General features: G+C 34.6%; 2 protein-coding genes and 1 long non-coding RNA gene across 9 annotated transcripts; 2 read left to right on the top strand and 1 right to left on the bottom strand.

Moving 5' to 3' along the window:
- Positions 1–1,487: 1,487 nt before the first annotated feature.
- On the top strand, positions 1,488–5,048 carry LOC125243854. 6 transcript variants are annotated; one of them, XM_048153698.1, is made up of 8 exons: positions 1,488–1,640; positions 2,324–2,641; positions 2,755–3,054; positions 3,494–3,553; positions 4,001–4,078; positions 4,490–4,518; positions 4,652–4,710; positions 4,895–5,048. In XM_048153698.1, exons 1-8 carry the CDS (start codon positions 1,583–1,585, stop codon positions 4,905–4,907), a joined length of 915 nt encoding a protein of 304 aa, XP_048009655.1. In that variant the 5' UTR covers positions 1,488–1,582; the 3' UTR covers positions 4,908–5,048. The 6 variants fall into 6 exon arrangements, with proteins under 6 accessions (XP_048009655.1, XP_048009654.1, XP_048009652.1 ...); XM_048153697.1 differs by having other exon boundaries at positions 4,490–4,539; XM_048153695.1 differs by having other exon boundaries at positions 4,490–4,558.
- Positions 5,049–6,998: 1,950 nt separating this feature from the next.
- Positions 6,999–16,997, bottom strand: LOC125243919 (V-set and immunoglobulin domain-containing protein 10-like). The gene is made up of 10 exons (XM_048153778.1): positions 16,816–16,997; positions 15,868–16,182; positions 15,460–15,768; positions 15,280–15,366; positions 14,994–15,086; positions 10,262–10,345; positions 9,872–9,900; positions 9,042–9,117; positions 7,722–7,790; positions 6,999–7,644 (listed from the first exon to the last, which is right to left on the bottom strand). Exons 1-8 carry the CDS (start codon positions 16,865–16,867, stop codon positions 9,094–9,096), a joined length of 993 nt encoding a protein of 330 aa, XP_048009735.1. The 5' UTR covers positions 16,868–16,997; the 3' UTR covers positions 6,999–7,644; positions 7,722–7,790; positions 9,042–9,093.
- Positions 16,998–19,032: 2,035 nt separating this feature from the next.
- Positions 19,033–21,503, top strand: LOC125243532. 2 transcript variants are annotated; one of them, XR_007179061.1, is made up of 4 exons: positions 19,033–19,977; positions 20,348–20,764; positions 20,873–20,965; positions 21,342–21,503. It is a non-coding gene; the product is annotated as an uncharacterized LOC125243532 (long non-coding RNA). The 2 variants fall into 2 exon arrangements; XR_007179060.1 differs by having other exon boundaries at positions 19,034–19,977; positions 20,873–21,503.
- Positions 21,504–25,275: the final 3,772 nt, after the last annotated feature.

Genomic DNA, 25,275 nt, shown 5'->3' with positions numbered 1-25,275 from the left:
TTACTGTAACGCTCTACTGGGTGGTTGTTCTGCTCGGCTTTTAAACAGACTACAGTTGGTCCAAAATGCGGCAGCTAGAGTTCTTACTAGAACCAGAAAGTATGACCATATTAGCCCAGTTCTGTCAACATTACATTGGCTCCCTATTAAACATCGTATAGATTTTAAAATCTTGCTACTTACTTATAAAGCTCTAAATGGTTTAGCTCCCCAATATCTAAGCGAGCTCTTGGTGCATTATAGTCCTTCACGTCTATTGCGATCTCAGAATTCAGGCCAGTTGATAATACCCAGAATATCAAAATCAACTGAAGGCGGCAGATCATTTTCCTATTTAGCACCTAAACTCTGGAACAATCTTCCTAGCATTGTTCGGGAAGCAGACACACTCTGTCAGTTTAAATCTAGACTAAAAACACATCTCTTTGCTCTTGCATACACATAACACATTATCAATACATTAACATTTTTCAAATCCGTTAAAGGATTGTTACGCTGCAATAATTAGGTCGGCCGGAACCGAGAACATTTCCTATAACACTAGATATACCTGTACATCAGAATAAGAATGGCATCTACGCTAATATCAGTCTCTCTGCTTATCCTGAGGTTTGCCGGGTGCTGGATCCAGGCCGTATCCAGATCAGATGGAGAACCTGTGTCTGGACCTGACTACAACGTAGCCCAGGAGACAATGGGCCTACAGATCCAGTTCTGGCTGCACCTATAATTCAGATTTTTAAATCTCCGTATCCGCTTACATATATTTATATATAATCTATTTTTAATCTCTATAATAAAAATGTATAATTCAGATTTTGATCTCCATATCCATTTACATGTATTATATATATCTTCCAAGGGGTTTTTTCCCTCCTAGGACTTTTTTCCCAGTGTTAGCATGCTGGGTTTTTCTCCTAGGGGCTTTTTTCCACCCCTGGGAGTCAGCCGACATTGGCTTAATGTAGCACCATCTTGTATATGTTACATATTACCACGCTTGCTTGTACAGCTTATTTTTAACCACTTCTCTTTTTTCTGTGCTCCTAAATATGTAAAGCTGCTTTGAAACAATTATAAGCGCTATATAAATAAATTTGACTTGACTGACTTGACAATAGGTTAATTGATTGTAATATTAAGCTTAATGTAGCTACATCCAGTTAATCTGATTAACAGATTTACATATTCATAATTAATCATAATTAATAATCATATTGAGTTATGAATAATTATTAATATTTCCCCTTTGAGTTAATTCGCTACAAAGTCCCTGGTACAAGAAGTCCCTCTGAGTGACAGTTCCTAGAGAATATGTACTGTAAATTAATTTTAAGCATGAGTGAAAAGGCAAATTTGTTGTAAAATCCACTTGAATGTGAGTAAATATATAAAAGAGGATTGTGAAGCAGCACCTCTCCATTATGCACTGCCATAATGTCACTGAATAACAACTGTAGCAAGTTGTAAACTCTCAGATGGTCATGTTAGAGGAAGTTAAAGAAAGGAGGAGCTGATGATGTTTAAAGAAAGAGTCGTGACCACATAATGTAGAGGACGACTGACAGAAAGGGATGATAAAATGGCTAAGTGTCATGTGTGTCTGCTGGGACTGATCATTCTCTGTTCATTTTTCAAAGGTAAAGAAATCCATATTTCCTCTACAAGACTATTATATTATGGTATTATATTGTACTATTATATTATGTATTATAACATGCTATTACAGTTCCTTGTTTAGTGGAATTAAACTTGTAAAGAGTTTGTTTGAACATCAGCTCTTTATTCTTGAAGCTATTCATGTTGTGATCTCTGAGTTGTGTACATACTCCCCCAGTTTCACAGACAAAGCTATACTCCAAGACTAAAATACAATGTTTGAGCTGTTTTAACTGCAAGTAGCTTGTACTGACATATCTTAAAATATGATCAATGGCAATGAGCCATTGTTTCGTATCAAGATGCACACCAGTAATTTTTTTTTCTAGGGTATGTTTATAAAAGCTATAAATATCCTATTTGAACTAAGGCCAAATCCTGGCTTAGTATAAGCCCTGTCTGTGAAACCAGACTAGTGTATCCTGCACTGGACACAATGGTGCACGCTGAGACATGATGCAATTTTATTTTCATATTAAGAGCATGTTGGTGATTTTAACAAATCTACAAATGTTTTCTCTGTTAAAACACTGGTTTATATTGGCTAGCAGAGTGATTTAAAAAAATTTTTTTTACTTCATGTACCATTGTTTATGTGGTTTTATTTTATACAATATAATGATCAGTGATCAGCATAATGATCACTCAGAGTTTTGTGTTTCAGGCACCAGTGGAGTGGATGAGACTCATGTGTTATGCAGTTCTGGTGAAAATGTCCGTCTGCCCTGTAATAATGCTCTTTCTGGCTGCACATCAACTACATGGACCTATAATAAATACGAAGAATCACAGACAGATGAACTGATTACTTTAGGGCAAAAGAAGAATAACATAGAGAGACATGAGAGACTGAGTCTGGGGTCTGACTGCTCTCTGAACATCAAGAACATCACACAAGAAGATTATGGGCTTTACACCTGCCAACAATTTGTGAATGGACAAAAACAAGGAACTGATGCACGTGTTTATCTGCATGTTCTTGGTAATTTTACGATTGCATATAATTTAAAAAGACCACATTCTTCCATTAAACTTATATGTGTAATGAAAAGAGTGAAGGCTGTAGTGTGATTTCTGTCTTATTTTCTGTTTCAGTCTCTTCATCATCCTCACAGACTGAGATCAGACCAGGCAGCTCTGTGACTCTCTCCTGTCAGTTGTATTATTATGGAGTCTCTTGTGATATTTTGGTCCGTACTGAGGGACTTCAGCTGATCTGGGTGAATCAGGCTGGTGTTAGTGTGATGACAGACTCCAGATATCAGATATCATTCTCCCCAAAACACTGTATCAGCAATCTGACACTCCGGAGTGAAGATCTCAACAGAGATTTGAGATGTCTCATTAGGAAAAATGAACTGAAGACCTCAACCACAAAAAGTAACAAGAATTCAGGTGAGAAAACAATATTATAAACCAGTTTTAGTAGGCCCTCATAATGTCAGAAATAGAAATAGAAATAATGTCAGAAATATTATTAAATTTGAGGCAATTCTTTACAATAAGGTTCAATTCTTTAATGCAATAACATGACAATACTTTTACAGCATTTATTAATGTTAATGTTAATTTTTACCTTCACTAATACATTTTTAACATTTAAAATTGAATAAATTAACAATGTATTATGAAAAAAATGAACAATGAACAATGATGTATTATAAAAATAGCTTATATAAAAATAGGAATAATAAATAATTTATTTTAAAAAGTAAACAAACAAATGCTATAAAAATTGTTATTCATTGTGATTTTGTCATAATTAACATTTTTTTTTATTTTTATAATTGTCATATTTTGGAGTATGATCTAATCTATCACTCATCCTACACAGCTCAATCTGCAGTGACACCAGTGATTCTGGTCCACACCACACCAAAACTTCCTACACTCGGTAATCACTGTCTCTCTCACCTCAGTGTTTTACCGTGTCTCTTTTCTTCTCAAATATAACTGATTTCTCTCAGGTACAGTGGATTACAAACTTTCTTATAACAAGTTTGTCAGTGTGCTTGAAACTTTAAATCTTTGAATTTTGCTCAAGAAATATTAAAATGAGACACAATATGTCAATCTGTAGTTTGTGTTAATGAAAACTTAAATAATCATGTCTGTGGAGCTTTAAAATAAGATTAAATACAATTTGTCAAAAGAGTGTTTCTAGCTTAATGTTGTGCTCAGACATTCAAATAATTCAAATGATTGATTCAATTCAGTTCATACACCAAAACACATTCCATACTCTGAAAGAACCTCATTTCCAAATGCTCTAGTAATATGTAGGGTACAAAATAACAAGGTGGATTAAACACAACTGACCCTGAATGTGTCTTTCCCTTAGTGATGGTTGTTATCATTCCTGCATTAGCCGTTCTCCTTCTTGCTGTTATGCTTTGGGTGATTCATACAAAAAAGGCTGGTAGGTTATTGTAATTCTTAATATTTAACAAACAGTTGAAACAATATAAGCTTAAACGTCACTTTCAGGTTGTAGAATTGCTGTGAAGGGATATCAGTGACTTAAAAATTTATATATACAGAAAATATACAGTTATTTTAAATTCTAAAAATATGTCCCAATATCCCTGTTTACTGTATCTTTGATCAAATAAATGCAGCCTTGGTGAGCCCAAGAGACTTAAAAAAAAAGGGTACATGATGAAATGACGGCTACATTAAATGTTTTATAGAGAATACAATCCCAAATAAAAAGTCACTTCATGACAACAGGAGTAAAAGTGAACTCAACAGTTTCAAGTTATAGCATTGATCAAGAAATGTGGATGTGCTATTTGTTGTCCAATATTTTTATTTTGTTATAATTTTTCAGATAGCAAAGAAGAAGTCGTTGATTCTGATGTAAGTTTTATTTCTTATTTGGTAAGACCAATTCATGAAGGTAAATAATTATATACTCTAGCACTTGTATACAATAAAAAAAAAATACAAGATCACATGTACCATATTTGTTTATGTGTCTGTTGATGTTTAGCTGCTGACACATGTGACGTATTCTGGGATTCCTGCAGAAAACATGTCAAAGAGAGCAATGTGAGTAGATACTGCCACATCCATTCATCAGTGTCCACTGATGCTCCGAATCAGAGGAAATGACCCAAGATTCACCAAATAAAACAAAAATAAATAGACACAAAGAGATTTTATCACAACAAAATGTATTTTATTTTATAGGATAAAAAAATATATAAGTAACTCTCATATTTTTTATTTCAAGATACTCTTTCTAGAATTTACCACATGGAAACAAACTCAGTGGCTGGTGGAGAGAAGAGAATCAGGAAAAGTCAAAATGTTTGTGATCAATGCGTTTGTTTATGAATGCTGCCTTTAAGAATGAATCGCATATTAAAGACTTGTCAATATCCTAATATCATCTCAGCTGTTTATTCTTGTACTATCTGACTATAATGGATTATTTGTGTCTTATTCTCAGAAGTGTTTGTCCTTTAGCAATATCCATATTTAGATACATCTCTTGATGAGTCACAGGAACCCAGCAACCTCTGCACCAAACCCTTCATGATTTTACAGAGAACAGGAAGTTTTAAGCAGCTGGATGTCGATGAAATCACAATGTGCAAAATAAACTCTCAGTAACCACTTCCTTACCAAGTGACATCACTTGCAATCACCACCATTCACTGCCTACGACTCCACCTACACCGCAGCTCATGTCCGATTTAGAATTATATATATATATATATATATATATATATATATATATATATATATATATGCTGTTATTAGACTTTAAATCGCTGATATGTAATAATTAGCATTAATATCAATTTATTTATAAATTATTTAAAATCATTTATAAATATATATAAATTTATATTGATTTGAACTGCTTCTGTTTTTGTTTAGATGTCATTTAGAGGGAGAGTAGGGACGATTGCAACACTTTTTGCATTTCCTTTGAAAATTTTAATACAATACATCTGTCAGTTACCCACCCACACTGCCATGTGTATATAATATATGTATAATTTATACTTGAATAGACAAAGTCAAATGTTGCAACTGCCCCCATAACGGGACAGTTGCAACAGTCCACAGCTGCAGTTGCAACATTTATTAAAATGTAATAAAACCAGTATTTACCATCATTTTCAAATCTATTTATGTTACTTGTACACTGACTGGGTCTTCTTCACTAAGTTAAATTGGCTGTATAAAGACAAAGACTTGTAAAAGGGAAATCAAGTGACATCCAGGTTTTGATAAATTACTACAATACCATTGGTAACTTACTACAAAACATTTTTTAAAATCAAAATCAACACACTGAAATTGAATTATACTCCCGTGAACTTAGCTTACTGAACTGTGTGTTTAAGTAAATATTGGAATATATTCTTATTCTTGCAAGGTTATGTGGAAAATGGCAGTCTTTTGCCTCAGACCTCAGTGTCCTAGCTTTACACTTCATATGTTTGCTGCTAACATCAGAACAGAGGGAAACCATTATCTGTTCATTTTCTCTCTTGTGGCATAATGAAAACACAAAACAGATCAAATGTATGTCTAGTCTGATTTTAATTTAAATAAAAGCTGTTTACTTAAAGAAGGGAGAGACACATAACTATTAAAAGGTGTTCTTTAATAATAATACATACAATTTTGTGATGACAAGGTTTTACGCCAATGTTGTGATAAGAGATGTCCCCACACTGACAACCATGACAAACTTGCTATGTTAGCTTGACACAATAGCTTTGACATATGCAAGCTATGTCTTTTAGAAGCTAAGAAAACACTGGTTAAAATAATATGACTTTAAAGTGCTTCATGCAAACAGTTTAGAAAATCTGCAAATCTGATCATAAAAAAAAATAACTTTTTTAGCTTGAAATTTGTTTGTTGCAGAAGGATTGGTCACATGTGGATGCTTTCTTCCAAGAGGGACTAACTGAGCATACGTAATATGAATATAATCTCTTATGCTCATTCCTGATTGGAGAAATAAGCCATGTTGCAACTGATACCAGAATTTTCTATTTGACATAGTTAGATTCAGATGGTAAATCATACAGTATTAATTTGTGTGTAATAATCACCATATTATAATGAAACCATTATATTTAAAAATATTATATTAATCATATAATAAAATATCACATTAATTATTACTATTGTAAAGCTATTTTAAAATTATTATGGGATCTCATTCAATGTTTTCAGAATCTTTACTTTTTTAAATAATTTTGTTTCTGTATTTTTTAAATGGACATTTTAATGACTATTTACTGAAAAAAAAAAATACAACCTCATATATTTGTACGATAAACAACAAACAAACAAACAAACAAACAAACAAACAAACACTTATGATTTATTCTCACATAAAATCTGTTGCTTCATCAGTTCACTTCACTAAAAACATTTTTAAAAAAAAGTGCAATCAAAAACTATGGGAGAAGGGAAAGGTCCTTTTTTCTTAGGGTGTGACTTTAGTTGTACCCTACATAGTACATAATCACCAGAAAGATGATTGGCTGACAGTGCAGAATTTGACAGCAAAGCTCTTCCTCTACATCTCTGTTGAGTAAAACACTTCCGATCATCTCTACTTTATTCACAAATGAGGATGTTGTCCAGTACGTAATTCAGAATGACTGTTAAAAACACTACTGGAGAATGAAGAGTTGCAAAAATAAGAGAAATAGAAGATTTGGAATGATTTATAATTTAAAACTGTTACTCAACGTCCTAAAAAAAACATGTGTTCAACACTTGAGTTTGTTTGTTAACATGCATTTAAAGACTGTATTTAACAAGTCAACAGGTTAACAAAGTTAGGCATTTCTCTCCTCATGATATTATGAGGTCTTTGTATGATTAATGACTGATTGATTTGTCACAGTTCTTGTTCACAGAGGCATAAAGTTGACTATTGTTATCCTGAGGTCCAGCTGTTGCTCCACTGATGGAAGCGTAAGTCACTGTATCTTCACCATGAACCTGAGTAAACATCACAGATATTGTCAATTTTGAAAAAAAAAAAAAGATGATGGAAATACAAGGAAGTGTTTACCCACCTTGTTCTTTTTGGCTTGGATTTTACTGTATATGAAAACCTCAGTATAAGTCACATCATCTTTCTGCTCCTAAACATCAGTGGAAACATGGTGAACCAAAGTACAAAAGCTTATCCATCACTACTTTTAAAGTAGGCTAATTATTATGCAGGTGCTGCAAATATTTTAAAAGATGTTGTGTCATGTGACATTTTCACCTAAAGGTTTCGTGAAAATGTAATATTTGTAAACAGGACATTCATTGTTTGTGTTACTCCACTTGTCTGTGTAAGCTAGTGATGGCTTTTTAGTGACTTTTTCTGCACATTAAATCATTTTGCAGATAGATGGCGACAAGTCCAAGACATGCTTAGCTGCTGGTCGGAGTAATAGGTGTGCCAGAAGATACACAATGCTACAGAAAAAAAAAAAGACAAAACAGAAAGTAACCCCTAACCCTATACCCCACACCCCAACAGACAGCGTTCAAACATTAAGTAAATGATTCATAATGCTTAGGCTAAATGATGGTTTTATATGGATAATGTTTTCAAAACACTTATGGCTTGTTTCCATCGAGCTGTAAGGTACAGTACAGTACCCTATTTTTTCCATTTCGATTGTTAGAAGATTTGAATGGTACCAAAATTCCAAACCATATTTTGGGACCCTTCCGTTGGGGTGCCTAACACAGTAGTCCGGTACCTAAAGGGTGGAGCGAGACATGTTGATTGGTTGACAAAGAATTGTCACTTTCACAGGCTACAAGGGAAATGACAACATAAGAGCTGCCGTTTTTTTAAATATAGAGCTGAGAAACAATACTGTTGCATGTCGGCACGCAGCGATATACCATGCCGAGAAGCAAGAACAAGATCTGCTGCATGTCCTTCATTGTTGTTTACTGTGTCACTTTCTTCTTCGCTTGAGAATGATGTCGATTGCTACTTCCCGGCATACAGCATGCCTATCAAGTAAGGGTACTGTTGCCGTTTCAGGGTTTACTGACCCCAATCATATAGTACTGTACTATACCGTTCGATGGAAACAAGCCACAACTCACATGCAATAGCAAGAGGGCGTTGATACTGTTTCCTATGCAATAACGTTAGCCAATCATAACAGTGGCCTTGACAAGCCTTAAAGGAGCCTTCCCTTAAAAACTGAACATTTCAGACAGGGTCAGAATGAGTCTGATTTTTGGTGGTGAGTAGCCGTGTAACAGTTTTAATGTACATTATAGTATACTTAACATTACAGAGGATAATATGGGCAACAGAAACGGTCAAATATACACAAATATGAATCGCTTATTAAAGATGAATCATATGGTTCACTTACATTAGTGCTGGCTGTAGGATGAATGGAAATGTTGATTGTATCATGGGTTCCATTATATTTTTTTCATATCTGTGACCTTTAGACAAGAAATAGTACAAATAAACTAACTTGATATTTAGCTGTTGCATTTATCTAATGTGAGAAAAAACAGTATACATATAATAGGGTCAGTCCATCCAAGCTTACACTGTAAAAAGTAAATGTGATTTTAACGGCAAAATATTGTAAAAACGCTACGGGAAAAAATTGTAACCAAAAATTTAACTTACTGTTAACCAAAAATTGGTTAGCAGTAAGTTCCCGCATCTTACCAGACATTTTATATAATTTTCACAGAAAAATGCCTTAAATATTACAATTTTTAGAAGTAAAAAAGAACAAGTCAATGTATAATTTACAGTCAAAAACTGTAAACTGATATTCCCTTAACTCCCTGTGTGACACTCCACATTTGAAAGTATTTTATTTAAAAAAAATCATGTTTCTTATTAGTTCTTCATGTGGCTTTCTCTTTTACCACCTACATTATTATGCTGGTTGTCAGTATATGTTAAAGGTACAAAACAGATTTTAGTATTAGTGTGCATTGTTGAATTTACTGGTTTACATTCAAATTTTCTTGTTTGTAAATTACAGTTTTATTCTGTCAAATTTACAGTTTTTTCTGTAAATGTGTTTAAAGTTTTTCTGTATTTTTTACAAAATTATTCTGGCAACCACAGCTGCCAAAATTATTTTGTAAAAACTATGGAATATTTTTTTACATTGTATAGAGACAATAAATAAATAATAAAAAATTGGCTCATGGGTTTTGCCATTATGGTACTTACCAGAAATTCATTAGTCCCTCTTCTGTTATCTGAGGAATATTTATCACAAAACAGAAGTGTAAAATACAGCATGTCATTAATTGATTTTGACAATTTTCTAGAGGAATTCTAATGCTGTAGAATAGAACTATTATTAACACATTTCTCAAAATATTGTCTTTTAAATTTAACAGAATAAAGTCATACAGGTTCAGAACAACATCAGTGTTAGTAAATGATGACCAAATTTTCAGACATTACACAAATATCAAATTAGCAAAATGTCACAAAAAGCAAATGTTTTTATGATGACATTTTTCCAAATTAATATTTATACGATAAAACTGTCTGTAAATTCTTTGAATGTTTTTCTCTGTTTTCCCAAAATATGAGCTAAAATTAAAAACTCACCTCTTCTTTTTTTACAAATCACCCAAAAAATAACAACAGGAAGTAGAACAGCCAATGCAGCAACAACACCAACAATTACAATCACTGAAAGAAAGATAATATAGAGGGACACATTCAGATCCAGATGAAAACAGCAGCAGATATATATATTTGTCAGGGTTCTGTCACTTCGGTCTATGTATTCTTGGTTTTGTGATAGAGCTCTGACTGTCTTGTCATGTTGAGCGTGCGGTTCTGAGTTCGCTCTGGCCGTACGCTTTCCTGTCCATGTGAGTTGTCTTGTGTGTGGGACGTGGTGTTCGGACCCCGCACTTCGGTTTAGTTTGGTTTCGGCTCTGTGTCGGGATACTGTTGTGTGCGCACGCATTCGCTTGTCCTCGTACGCTTTGTCTTGTTGCGAGCATTCGGTTTCGAGCTCTCACATGCCCCGAAATCACGAGATGTCAAAGAAAACATTCCACTGTGTAACGACTGAGACAAATCAGACACAATTATTTGTTATAGTTAACCAATAATTGTTTAAGGGTGTTTTCACACCTATGGATCGCTTGTTTTGTTCCGAAACAGGGACTAAATTTGTTACAATGTTGCATTTTCTTCTTGGTTCGGTTCGCTTTCACATGGCAACATTTCAAAGCGTACCAAAATGCGTTTAGGCAAGTCACATGCGAGTAAAACTGTCCTCTTATTGGTCAGAGTTTTCTTTGCGTCATCCATCAAAATAATGATTGACAAGTTCGCTCCATGAGATTATTGTGGCTTTATTTGTAACTGTCGAGACACACGCAAACACTTTATAAATGTAGCCGTCTTTCCAGCTGTTAAATTATATACTACATTCATATTAATACTGCGGCAAATTCAAACGCGCGCTCTTTGTCTCTCTCGGTCCGTCTCTGGTTTCCCAGCGCTGTGTACTAAGCGACCTGTTGTCAGCGTGTCGAGAGAGACTATATACATTTTATAATGAAGCAGAGCAGGAAAAAGGCTTTGTCGGGACAGCATTCTCACACGGAGAATTGCAATTACACAACAGAGGCGCTCGTTGGTTTACATCTGTGGTAAATAATGTGCTCACTCACAGAATCAGACACTACCGCTTTTTATATCACATTTTCCGTTATGAATTATGATGTCATTTGGTTCGTTGGTCCGTTAACTGGGTCGGATTGCTTTCACATCTCAAGCGAACCGCTCCAGAGTTCGTTTGAAAGCGTACCGAGACCACCTCTTCAAGCAGGTCTCGGTACGCTTGTTTGGTCCGCTTTTAGTGCGCACTCGAGTGCGATTGCTGCTTTCACACCTGCCCAAACGAACCGCACCAAAGGAGAAAACGAACTCTGGTACGATTCAACCGAACTAAATGAGGCAGGTGTGAAAGCACCCTAAAGCACTCTGGGGCCTGTCCCCCATCCCCCGAGAAGTTCTCAGTTACAAGTTTATTGCACTAAAGAATGTGGTTGCTACATTGAGAGCAGAGAAGAGACCCACGAAACGTGCATCTTTCCTGCATTATCCCCACAGAAACACAGACTTTCCTGCATTAATTTATAGACAGACTGTTCTATAAATGAACATGCCCATCCCCAGGAAATGGTATCCATTATTACTGTTGTTGTATTACACTCATTGTATTATGATACATTTAAGGTAACTTCAGTTATGCCATGTTTAGTGTCTATGGGTTAATATCGAGAAGATTTAAATGCTTGTGTATGCGGTATGTCCATACCTGTGCAACACATCAGTATTACAAGAATCTTTAATAATTCTTCTTCAAAAACTCGGCCAGTTAATCTTGCTCGGTCGTAAAAGCCCTGACAGGGGGTGTGTTGTCACCTGGAAATACAACATCTTTATTGGCCACATCAACCCTAAGAGGTTGGACTTTGACCAGAGGGTAAAAGTAGAGCACAAAGACCTTCCCTCGCATTTTCCTTGCTTCTTGGATGACTGAACAGACCCCTCCTTGCTGCAGGCCTCAGCCTACAACCCAGCCATGTGCTCATCATCCAACGCAGAAGATACTGGCAACAACTTCAGACCGAATCATCAAGATTTCTCCTCAACCTGCAGATCCGAGGCTCCTCAGCCTAAAGGCATCTTGCAAGCATCATACATTTGAACACTAAACAGCGATTTAGTATTGATTTGTAAAACTTACCTTTGTCAGCAAATGTGTTTTATTACTGAGGAAACTGATGATTCATTTCCAAATTGTTTTTGACTTTTTCCTATAGCTCCATTAATAGTTGAAGAGTTTGGTTCCAAAACGCAATAACTCCATTTTGATTAATTTGAGTAAAAAGGTGTTTTCTTTACCAAGAAAGTGGCAAGATGAAAATCACTATTTTCTGTTTCAAACTTTCACATAGCATCTTTTGGTTATAAAAACATAAAAAATTCAAATCTACATTTTGATTTTAAAAAGTTTATTATAAAAACGTATTATTTTTTTCCCCAAAATGCAATAAATCCATGACACTTTTTTTCAAAATGCAATGAATCCATCAATATAAAAGTTATTTTTCAAATTGAAAATACACAACAAAGTAAGTTGATTCATATACATGACAGAGTCTAAACTTTGCCAATATTTATCTTATATACAGGCATTTTACTAAAAATACATTCAGCCGTCACTCCCAAAATGAATCTTGTTAATGTTATAAATTATTTGTCATTACCGATTAAAGAGTATCTGGCGCCACCGCACAGTTAAATAAACACATTTGCCGAGTACATTGGTATTAAAAAATGGCTTTTAAAAAAGCCTTCAATGTTTACAGTGGGTGGAATGGAGCGCTGTGATCGGTTGAGCGGATATATCGCGTTCTGTAGAGAAGGGAGACTGGCGTTTGTCGCGTTTTGGAAAGAAAGGGGAGAAAACATGACAGAATAACACGACGGATATCGCATTTTGCGCAAAATTAATAAATGACTTTTCAATACCGACCAGATACAATACTGATTTTGGTGGAAACTCAATTTTTTGAAAATGGCGTTTATCGCGTTTTGGAACCAAACTCTTCAGTTCCACTTCCGGTTCAACTCTATCATTGCTCATTCTTACCTACGTATGTGTGTGACCTTTGTGTATGTTATGTTATGTTATGTGTTTGTTAGTTTAGTTATGTGTTTGTGAGTTAGTTAATAAAGACTCCGTCTGCTAATAACATTGCCTGTTAAGTGATTTAGATCCTGACTACATGCTCTAAGTAGCACGGTACAATAAGAATGTTTTTCCATAACCTGGAAATTACCATTTCTTAGAATTAATAAACAATCAACACTGAAGTGTTCACTGGACGAACAGGTTAATTGATTGTAACATTAATCTTAATGTAGCTACATCCAGTTAATCTGATTAACAGATTTACATATTCATAATTAATCATAATTAATAATCATAATGAGTTATAATAATTATTAATATTTCCCCTTTAAGTTAATTCGCTACAACTGTAAGTTAAATTAATTATTATGATAGCCCACATATAATTTAGTAGTAAAATATAAAGTGTTGCACATTTTATTGATGCAAAAATGAGTAGGCTATTTGTATTTTGTACATCATTTGCAACTGCTTTTTTATCACAAATTACAACTATCACACATTAAAACAAAAAAGCTCTGTAAACGCTTGCATTTTTTTTGCAACACTATAAGTGTGTCCTATTGGGTAATCAAAAGTTCTACACACACTTGTGGTCTTCATGCCCACTTGAACACTTTTCCTGCCAAATACAGGAAATACGTCATGTAAGTAGAAAAGTGGTCAAGTGAAAAGACCACAAGTGTGAGTATTTGGACAAGGCTCATGTCTTGTTTTGTTTCAGCACATGGCTTTTGATTTGCGTTTGCTGGGGCCCGTTTCAGAAAGGAGGTTAAGTGCGAACTGTGAGTATGTTAACCCTGAACTGAGGGAAACTCTGGGTTTTCTGTTTCAGAATGGGAGGTATGTCAAACCCGAGAAAGCAGGGTAAGTTAAGCCCTTTTCTAAAAGAGAGGTAACTTATACTCAGAGTCAGTTACCATGGTATCTTACTCTGTGAACCTACCCTGGCCAGGAGCAGGTTTTCTTCGGTAAACCCAGAGTTTCTTTTGGTCTCCTCCCCCTTTTTAAAGTGCAAGTGATGTTTAAATAGTTCATTCATTCATTCACGCTGCAAAAATGCTTTTCTTACTAAGTATTTTTTTGTCCTATTTCAAGTACAAATATGTAAAAATTGTTAAATTAAGATGGATTTTCTATATAAGAAAATGATATAAGATAATTAGTCTTGTTTCCTGGGGGGATCTAATGCAATTGACTGGGTGCGAATCCGCCTTAAGCAGAGCTTTTTGCATGTAGGATACCATGAAAGCTTACAGTTCTGCCAGTTTTCACTTCTGATATTATAACAGTGATAAGAATTAAACTTGCATTGACCATAGACTGGCACTGACTCAGAAGTATGCGGACGTCATTTTGTCACGTGCTGTTGCCTTAAAGTCTGCGTGAACCAGAAGTTGCAAACATCTTTTCTCCAGTGTTGTGACATATTTCCAAGTGAAACAGAATATTGAATAGAGGGGCAAACAATATTTTGAATTTGGACTGCAGTACCTATTTAGACCACTGAGTGTCATTCCTACATAGAGCCCCTTTAAGTTCTCCAAATCAAAATGAGTTAAAAAAAAAAAAAAAAAAAAACCTTACTGAAATGAGAATGCCAGTACATAGGCCTACCTAGTTTTTTTGGACGTGCTGGTGCTGTAGGTCCTGTTTTCTTCTCAGAGTTTGATGTGGTAGCTAGGATCAATGCTGAAGATGTAGCTGATGCTATGAATTTTGGGTTAGATGTGCCATATTGTGGAAAAAGAAAAATAATATTTGAATGCATGAACAATATCAGGTTAAGGACACTCATTTTCCAAATTAGAGCTATTGAAATCAGTTTAAATGAGAAAGACATACATACAAAAACATATTTAAATTACATTTAGTAATAAACATTCAACAGCTGATTATGTACCTGATTGTGTAGAAGTTACTGGTTTATTTACAGTTGTGGTTGTCTTTGAGCTGATGACTGGATTCGATGTCTTTGTCTCAGTTGGAGCTGTAAAAGATGAATTTGTAGAAAATCACATTTTTATACTTGATGATCAATACAAAGTTAAAAATAATAACATTATGAATAAAAATAATTTACCTGAATACTTGACAGTAAAAGTGGTTGAGGTCTTTGGTTGATTTCTCTGAATAACCAGACATCTCCACTCTCTGTTGAGATCTTCATTCAGGAGTGTTGTAGTCAGAGTGCTGACACAGTGTGTTGAGGAGAATGATATCTGATATCTGGAGTCTGTCGTCAGATTAACACCAGCCTGATTCACCCAGACCAGCTGAATTCCCTCAGAATGGACTAAATAATCACAATCCACTCCATAATAATACAACTGACAGTAGAGAGTCACAGAGCTGCCTGGTCTGATCTCAGTCTGTGAGGATGATGAAGAGACTGAAACAGAAAATAAGACAGAAGTCATACTACAGACTTCACTCTTTTCATTACATGTGAGTTTTAAGGTGTTATTAAAAAAATTACAGAAACACTGACCATGAAGAAAATGCAGATAAACAGGTGCATCAGTTCCTTGTTTTTGTTCATTCACATATTGTTGGCAGGTGTAAAGCCCATAATCTTCTTGTGTGATTGTCTTGATGTTCAGAGAGCAGTCAGACCCCAGACTCAGTCTCTCACGTCTCTCTATGTCATTCTTCTTTATCCCTAAACCAATCAGTTCAACTGTCTCTGAATGTCTGGTATAGATCCATGTAGTTGATGTGCAGTTAGAAAGAGTATTATTACAGGGCAGATGGACATTTTCACCAGAACTGCAGAACACATGATTTACTTCAGCTACAGTCATACCTGAAACACAGTTCATTTCATATTACTTATTAATATATAAAAACAGGGAATTAAAAAATCTGCGTTAATTATTTAACCTTTAATGACACAGCAGATAAAAATAGTCCGTGTAAAAAACAAAGTAGGCTATGTCTTAAATGAGACACAAATTAGAATGATTTTGTCCTGTTTTAGGCAGAAAATTAATTAACTTAAACTGGACATTGTGAATACCACTGAAATATAATCTTATGTAGCAATTATTACAATTACTTCTGTGGTTTCAAACCTGTATGCATTTCATAAAAAAATATTTTCAACAGTTTCAACTGTTTTTGTCCATGCAATAAAAGTCAGTGTGGTCCAAAGCAACATTGGTCTTTATATTTATACAAAATGAAAACCAAACATCAAAACATCAGGTTTGGACCACATTGACTTTTATTGCATGGACAGGGCATTCTATAATAAAATGGTATGTACCAAACAGCATATGAGATCATAACAATCAATTCAATCTAAATTTTAAAAATTCTTTTTTAATATTTTTTAATAAATGGTTGTTCCAATTATACAGATTTAAAAAATGTTAATATATATATATATATATATATATATATATATGTGTGTGTTTTTAAAAATATGTTTCATTACCTGTTAGAAGTGGACAGAGAATGATCATTTCCAGCAGACACATATGACACATTTTATCTTTTTAACAAACTTTCCTCTTACTTGTCCAACTGAGGTTGACTCTCACGCAACAGCTGCATTTCACTGACAGAGGAAGTGTGTAATGGAGAAGTGTGTCACATGCCCATGTATTTCAATTTTACAGATGTCTGACACTTATGTCATTCTATAGGCCTATTTGTACAGAATGAAAAATATGCATTGACCAATGAACATGAATTTTGGTTGTAGGCTGATATATCGCCAAGACTGGTATATATCGGTCGATATTTATCAGCATATGTTTTTCTGTGGACGATGTGTTGGAAGCGGTGTGCCTGACTTATTTTTTTTAATTTTTTATTTCTTTTGTCTTCATTAGTTTATGGTCCCTGTTCCTTTATTAGTAAGTACTATTAAACAAAATAAACAAAAAGTATTATAATGTTCACTTTTTTTTCATATTATTTGCCATAAATATAATACTCTCTTATTTACATCAGCATTGAGCAAGTATGCATTTATATAATTTAAACAAATCTTTGAATATCTAATGTGTTGAATATCTAGACTTGTTTGAATTCAGCTGTGAGATCTTCTTAAATGTGCATCTGTACACTGCAGAAAAGACTGCGTCTGTGTGAACCGAATGTTGACAGGAGAGTTCAAACTTTAAATCCTGATGTAACAGTGTAAGTTTAAAGGGTCAGAAAAGAGCTGTGGTAACGTCATCAATATCATACACTTCATATCGTCTTTTTGAGCTTACAAGAAAAATTGCTTGCGACTGTGAGCAAATTTGTAAATTTTATGACCAAAAAAAAAAAGATTTTCAGGTAAGAAAGTAAATTTTTTCATCAAGATTATTTTTTACCTAGCAATCATTGAATTTAATTATTTAACTTACATAACCTGAAGTAGCTTTTTCTCTAGTTTAATTTGATGCTTTGTATGATAACTTCAAATCCACATGCTAAAACAGTTAGCTATGTTATGACTGTTTGGGGTGGGAATAGTTGTAACAGTTTATTAAAAATGTTACAACCAACCCATTACCCATATAATGATTCCAATGAGTCAAGTTTTGAATCACATCCTCTGTTGAGGAATTAAAGGGCTTATTCTGTAAATGTGCTTCCATAGTTTGTGTGCATGTCTTAAAAAAGAACTTCCTCAATAGAAGTTTTTTGTGCACATTATTAGAATTTATGCACATCATGCACATCCAGCATTTCTCAAAATTCACATAAAAATAGGTTGATCATGGAAACATAGCCAGTGACTGAACCCTTATGTGACAGGAATACAGTGCACTTTTACAAAATTAGCATCTCGTCCAAGACACAATCACTCATTTCATTACCTTTACTCTCTTTATTTGAAGTGTTACAGGAATCCAAATGAACAAGTGTAATTTTATCAGCCACCCTGCTCTCTGTTATCTGCATCAGTCATTAAAAAAAAAAAAAATCATTAATCACAAAGACACTAATGTTAATTCTGCCACTGTAATAAACAAATTCTCCCATAGGCCAGTTAAAAAAGAAGCACACGTCTCATATATAATATATATTTTCAATTGTAAATGTACTTTTTTAACTTAAGTCCTGCAATACTTTTTTTACAGAAGACTTCTTAAAATCGAACAAAAGTCAAACTGTAAACTCTCTTTCTTCAATTAAGTAGATCATATAATGATCAGTAAAATAAAACAAAACAAGTGCATATTTATTTTGGAAACTGAGCTAAATGAGTAAACTTTCTTATTTGTTCTTGACATGAATCAGACAAACAGTTTAATCTCAGAGACCAAATAAACAAACATAATATTAGTAAGTCAGAATGCACAGGATTTAAGAAGACTACGATCGCCTATTGATTATATAAAATAAGAGGAAAGGATTGTAAATCCACCTGATCAGTTTCCACTGACATTTTAATAATGTTTAATACAATGTAAGAATATTACATCATATGATGCGAGTAAACATCTGTTTTTGTTTGTTTGTGTGTTTGTGTGTGTTCACTGAAAAAACAAATCCTTGTTTCCTCCTAAACATTATTAAGCAAGAAATAAAATATTGTATTTTTCCCATGCAATCCTTTTTTCCTTAATTAGTCTGTAGAATGATGGGTGTGAATTCTGTTGGTAGTTCCTCATCTTCTTTTTTTAAGCAAGTTGCTTCATAGCACTGAATTTGTCAACTTTTTAACTGTAGAAGCTGGTGAGGAACTGGACACTCATGCTAGTCTTTATGAGTCTACACATGAAGTGAAGGATTCCCACAATCTAGTCTGCACTGTTCATTCCCTCAGTGTTTAACCCAGTTTGCTCATAAGCATGTGGGAGAAGCACACATCTTTCTCACAAAACTTTTTTGTGAGACAAGCATTCCAAAAACTGTGTCTGTGTGACCACAAGAAGCAAGCAGAGGAGGAACTGATGATTTTAAACAGAAGGGACAGATTGACAGAAACAGAAAATGGTTGAAAAGTGTTGTTTGTTTCTTTTGGGACTGATAATCATTTCTCACAGGTAAAACATTTCTACACACTCTAAGACATCTGTGAAAGAATTATATTTAAAAATACATACATATCAGTGGAGTGGATGAGACTCATGTGTTGTGCGGTTCTGATGAAAATGTGCGTCTGCTCTGTAATAATGCTCGCTCTGACCGCACATCAACTACAGGGATCTATAACAGATCAAAATTCAGCTACAGTTGAACTACTTTAGGGATAAAGAGGAATGACAGAGAAAGACCCCGGCAAACAGTGGTCCGACAGCAATATTGTGTCCCTGGCCAAAAATAGTCACCATAGGACGGCATAAATCAGTTAAAATATGTAACACAGAACTTTTCCTAAAAATGCATTCAGTTACGTTTGTACATGGCTACAATTCTCTGGGGTTGCATGTATTAATTGTTACTTTGACTTTTAGCTACGTTTACTTCAATATATAATAATCAATGAATAAATTGATTAATAAGATAATGTCAAAGACTTCCATTCAGATTTCATTTTGGAACTATTTGTCAACCATGACAGGACGTGTCGGAGGGATGTCTTTTCAACAGTCATTAAACGTCCAAATGTTTGCTGGGACGTGAGAGACTGAGTCTGGGGTCAGACTCCCAGGTGAAAGAAAAATACATTTCTATAATGTACTTAAAGTGCTCTATTTTCGCACGCTAATTTTGTACTTAATATACTAAAAATTCTTCTTTAGTACTTAAGATAATATTAAGAACATCTAAGTGTACTCAACTGTGCTATTTTTAGACACCATGAAATATACTTTTAATATACTATCTCTCATGTATTTAAAAAATGTATTTAGATACTACTTATTGAACCCATAATGCACTACAAGTGGTAACTAAATATATTTTTTTAAAAACAGAGATAGTATTGAGTTCTTAAAAAGCGTTCTTAAAATTCTTTCTTTAAATTATGTAATGAAAAGAGTGAAAACTCTTGTATGATTTCTGTTTATTTTCTATTTCAGTCTCTTCATCATCCTCACAGACTGAGATCAGACCAGGCAGGGTAGCATTTCCCAAAAGCATCGTAAGCCTAAGTTGATCATAGCTCCATTGGTGGCAATGGTTCTACGATCAACTTAGGCTTACGATGCTTTTGGGAATCACAGCCCAGCTCTGTGACTGTCTTCTGCCAGTTAAATTCATATAATGATTTTCCTTGTGAAACTTTGATCTGTATTGATGGAATTCAGTTGATCTGGGTGAATCAGGCTGGTGTTAGTGTGATGACAGACTCCAGATATCAGATATTATTCTCCTCAACACACTGTATCAGCAATCTGACTACAACACTCCTGAATGAAGATCTCAACAGAGAGTGGAGATGTCAGGTTATAAAAATGAGCTGAAGACCTCAACCACAACAAGTAACAAGTATTCAGGTTAGACAAGCATAATGCTAATGTTATCTTGTGTGTTAGCTAATTATTAAAATATGATTGTCATATTTTCTAGTATGATGCATCTGAACTAACACTCATCCTGTACAGCTCAAGATGATCCAATGACTCCAGTGATTCCGGTCCACACCACAAACTCTGAGGAGCCTTTAACTAGAAACAAATCAAAAAGGCCAATACAAGGTAATCACTGTCTTACTCTGTTTCTCTTCAAGCTTTAAGAGACACAGCAGAGAGTACAGCAGATCACAATCTTTGTGAATTAAATGAACGTTAATGTTTGTTAATGTACTTGAGCATCTATTTTCTTATTTGCTCAAGGAACATATTATGGTCATGATATATCATTTTAGATGCATCATGACCACAATGCCCGATACTGTGTAACTTTTAAAATAATCATGTCTGTTTGTCATGGCACTTAGTATGATTGTGTGCAGAACTGCTCCTCGCCAACTATAACTGTTGAAAAAGACTATGAAATTAAATCCTATTTGTTACACGAATATTTTTTTTTATTTTCAAGTCTGAATGTACTGTTCTCTGCTCTCTCCCTCAGTGACTGTGATTGTTGTAGTTACTGCATTAGCTGTTCTCCTTGCTGTTATTCTTTGAGTGATTTGTAAAAAAGGTGAGTTTTCATAATTATTAATATTTTACAACAAATACTGGTCCCACTTTATATTAGGTGGCCTTATGTTCTTACAATTAAACTAATCATTTGATACAATGCATTTATTGTGTAATTACATGTTTTTACATTGTACTTATATTTTAAAAAATACCTGCATGTAGTTACATCTGTTATTAATTTCTGTAATTTATAATTACACTGTTGACCCTTCCCTTACACCTTACCCCACCCTTAAAACTACCTACCAATATGAACACAATAAGTACATTGTATTTATTTATTTTTTTATGCAAGTACATAGTAGCTAAGGCCACCTAATATAAAGTTGGACCTAAATACTTAAATTCCCTTTCAGGTTGTATCATAGAAATGTAATGTTAAAATATGGACTCTGTTAACAGGAACAAAATGAATTCATGTAAGCAGTTTAAGATATTTCAGTATAATATTGTAAGTTGTAATAATTCATCACATGGACTGGGATCCATTTGCATGCTTTATTGTACAAGAGCGTAGTCAGACAGGCAAAGTCAAACAGGGGCAAACAGGTACAGCAAGGGACAGGCAGACTCGTGGTCAATACACAGGCACTGGTCAGGACAGGCAGATATCACTCACAGAACAGCAGACAAGGCAAGGGTCAGGGTAGGCGGCAGAGGATCGTAAATGGAAGGTTCAGCAACAGACAATCAGACAGGATATAAACGTTCAGAAATGTACACCGTGGTAATACAAGACTTCGCGAAGGTGAGATGTGTATGAGAGTCTTTTATAGTCCGGGTTATGGGCAACAGCTGGCGGGATAATTAGTCCGAGGCACGGGTTTGCGGGAAATGTAATGTTTGTGTGTGTGTGTGTGTGTGTGTGTGTGTGTGTGTTTGTTAGTATTCAGGCGAGGGCTCCCTCCGATGGTCAGAGGAGGGAATCACGGAGTTCGTCTCTGTGACATAAGCATTGTAAGATGCTCTTTTTGAAAGTGACCATTAGAGGTCGCTATGTGTGCAAACTGTTTAGTGTTTTTACCCTGATGTTTGTTCAGTTTTTGGCCATGTATTGTTAGCATAATTTTGCTATAGCCTACTTTAGTGAGTTTTGAATCTTGATTGTAGCCAAGTACTGTAAGACTGGGAAAGTGCAAGTATTATTATTATCATTTCTATAGCTAAAATGTTTGTCATTTGAAGACCAGGGGCCGTATTCACAAAACATCTTAAGGCTAAAAGTAGCTCCTAACTTGCCGATTTAGGAGAAACTCTTAAAAATAATGGGCGTGTCAGTCCTAATTTTAGGACTCCTAAATTTTTGCTCTAAGAGTATTTCACAAAGCATTTTAGCGCTAAAACTAGCTCCTAAATCTGTGAAACATTAGGAGTAGTCAAGAGGACTCCTAAGTCACTACCCCGCTAGAAATTTTACGTTCCCAGAACATTGTCAGAACGTCCCCACTGGTGTTGAGTAACGTTCCCATTATGTTCACAGACGGTCACGATGTGGAGTTCTTTTAAGGTTTGGGGGACGTTATTTGGTGGACCTTCAGGGAACATTCAAGACATTCTCTGAACGTTTAGGGAACCATACTTTATTTGGAAATGTTCTCAGAACGTCCCCGCTGCCCTTGTCAAAAACTTGACTAATAAAAGTGGCTGTTCAAACAAAAACTATTTTCACTTAAAGCTCTCTACAGGTATTTCCTGGATTAATATTATGAAAACTTTTCTTTAAATTGCAAATCTCTTGCATTAAGTCATTAGCTGACAAAAACACACACATGAGCTAAATGTAACTGCTATATCACTGCATCAGTAACTACACAGTTACTGTCTTTAAATAAAGCAACATGCAGCAGAACATCAGTGTTTCTGGATCATCACTGACTGAAGCACAGGAGCTACCCTTCAGCACAATGGTGACACATAAAAAACAGATAACACAAACAACATTAAACAATAACAGGGGCTGTATTCACAAAACATTTTCATCTTACCACTAAGAGTTCTCCTAAATAGCAGTAAAAGTTCTTAGCTAAGAGTTTTCTCTTAAAACCTATTCACAAAGCTGCTGAGACAAACTTTTACTAAGGAATAGACTGAAGTCTTAAGCTAAGAGTAAGGGTGGGGTTGACCTTGTTGCTATGGACTATACACACAGTGATTGGCTGATGGGGGAGGAGTCAGCGATTTAATCATAGAAATATTGTAGAATGAGGTGTCATGTTTCCATATTAAAATAAAGGTTTTAAAATACAAATGTTGCCCTATTCAAATAAATGTTTTTTAAATAAAAATTTTCCCACAGTCAAAATAAAATGTTGACATATTTTTGCCATAAAGGTTTTAAAATGTAGGCTAAGTGTCACTAATTAAACTATACAGTTAATTGTCCACCTCTTGGATGAGAATGCAGAATTCAACCGACAAATTATGTTTTATAAACAAAGTTTGGGAGAAACACATTCAAACGGTCTTTCTAATCAGCATGAGAAGAGGAATAAATACACAGACGAGATATATATATATATATATATATATATATATATATATATATATTTTTTTTTTTTTACTCTATTAAATTATGTGAACCCATGAAAACCACTGCCACAGGTAATCGGACAATATTTATTTATTATTTATTTATTTGTTAAAGATTAATTTTTGGCATCTCATCATAGATTCAAATCTATAAATCAATTTTTTTTTTTTTTATTGCATTGCATTTTATTGCATTTAGGAAGAAAAGGTTCAGCACCCAAGGCTCTATTGCTATTCCTTCAATGGTGAACAGTGTCTTTAGGTGGATTAGGATTGTTTGTGATTTGGTCTTAGTGACTTAGGAGTCCTCTTGACTACTCCTAATGTTTCACAGATTTAGGAGCTAGTTTTAGCGCTAAAATGCTTTGTGAAATACTCTTAGAGCAAAAATTTAGGAGTCCTAAAATTAGGACTGACACGCCCATTATTTTTAAGAGTTTCTCCTAAATCTGCAATTTAGGAGCTACTTTTAGCCTTAAGATGTTTTGTGAATACGGCCCCTGGGGCCTGTACCATGATGGTAGATGAACAAACTCAGGGTTATAGGATTAGTTTCGAGTTGACAAAACCAAACCACTCCAATCTGGCTTTGTTGGTACCATGATGCTGATCATCAACTTTCTCTGTCAACTCAGGCTTTGATCCTGAGTTTGGGGAGCGCGTGCACATGAATCCATGACATCAGTGGTGAACAGCCAATCACATGCCTTGCAGCAGAGATAAACTCTGATTCACTTCTCGCGAGAGAGCCAGCGCGATTCAAAACTCTTTTGCTGAAAATGAAGAATTTAGATGCATTCACACTAATGGAAAATACTTGTCTGTGAAAGAGGACAAATAAAAGAAATGATCTTTCTCTATCATTGCAAGTGAAAGTTGTGAAGTTAGTTTATATAGTTGATAATATATAGCGATAGAGACTTAAACATACAAGGTCACATGTAGTCATATTTAAAGTTTATTTACAGCTTATTTATATTACATATATATATTAATATTCATTGAAACTAAATGCTAAACAACAACTGTTAAACTAAACTTGTGTAATGGATTAATAAAAATATAGATCATATAATTATACAAATCATATATAAATCATAAAATAATTCTAGGTAATTATCATTAAAACCAGACAATTTCATCATTAAATATTTGTTTTTACTACATAATGACCTTTAATTTGGAGGAAGAGAAACTGGGGGAGTGACTTTATTGCGTTGGGTGTGTCAGTGTCACTTTGCTCACATCTGATTGGTCCAATTTCAGTTTGATCTCTGAACCAGAACATAACCTGCCCTGGAGCAGGTTAGCCGTGGAGCCTAAGTTACCAT

Source organism: Megalobrama amblycephala, linkage group LG13, assembly GCF_018812025.1.
Source record: "Megalobrama amblycephala isolate DHTTF-2021 linkage group LG13, ASM1881202v1, whole genome shotgun sequence".
Taxonomy (NCBI): domain Eukaryota; kingdom Metazoa; phylum Chordata; class Actinopteri; order Cypriniformes; family Xenocyprididae; genus Megalobrama; species Megalobrama amblycephala.
This window is presented reverse-complemented; position numbering and strand designations above follow the sequence as displayed.

Bases quoted from the DNA above. Each gene is read 5' to 3' on its own strand.
- LOC125243854 (XM_048153695.1), top strand. From the start codon at position 1,583: ATGGCTAAGTGTCATGTGTGTCTGCTGGGACTGATCATTCTCTGTTCA. The intron at 3,055-3,493 runs GTGAGAAAACAA...CATCCTACACAG, and splicing joins AAAAAGTAACAAGAATTCAG to CTCAATCTGCAGTGACACCA. The intron at 3,554-4,000 runs GTAATCACTGTC...TCTTTCCCTTAG, and splicing joins ACCAAAACTTCCTACACTCG to TGATGGTTGTTATCATTCCT.
- LOC125243919 (XM_048153778.1), bottom strand. From the start codon at position 16,867: ATGTGTCATATGTGTCTGCTGGAAATGATCATTCTCTGTCCACTTCTA. The intron at 15,367-15,459 runs GTAAATTATTTT...CATCTTTTACAG, and splicing joins TTTTACTGTCAAGTATTCAG to CTCCAACTGAGACAAAGACA. The intron at 9,118-9,871 runs GTAAGTACCATA...TCTTGTCTAAAG, and splicing joins GAGGGACTAATGAATTTCTG to GTCACAGATATGAAAAAAAT.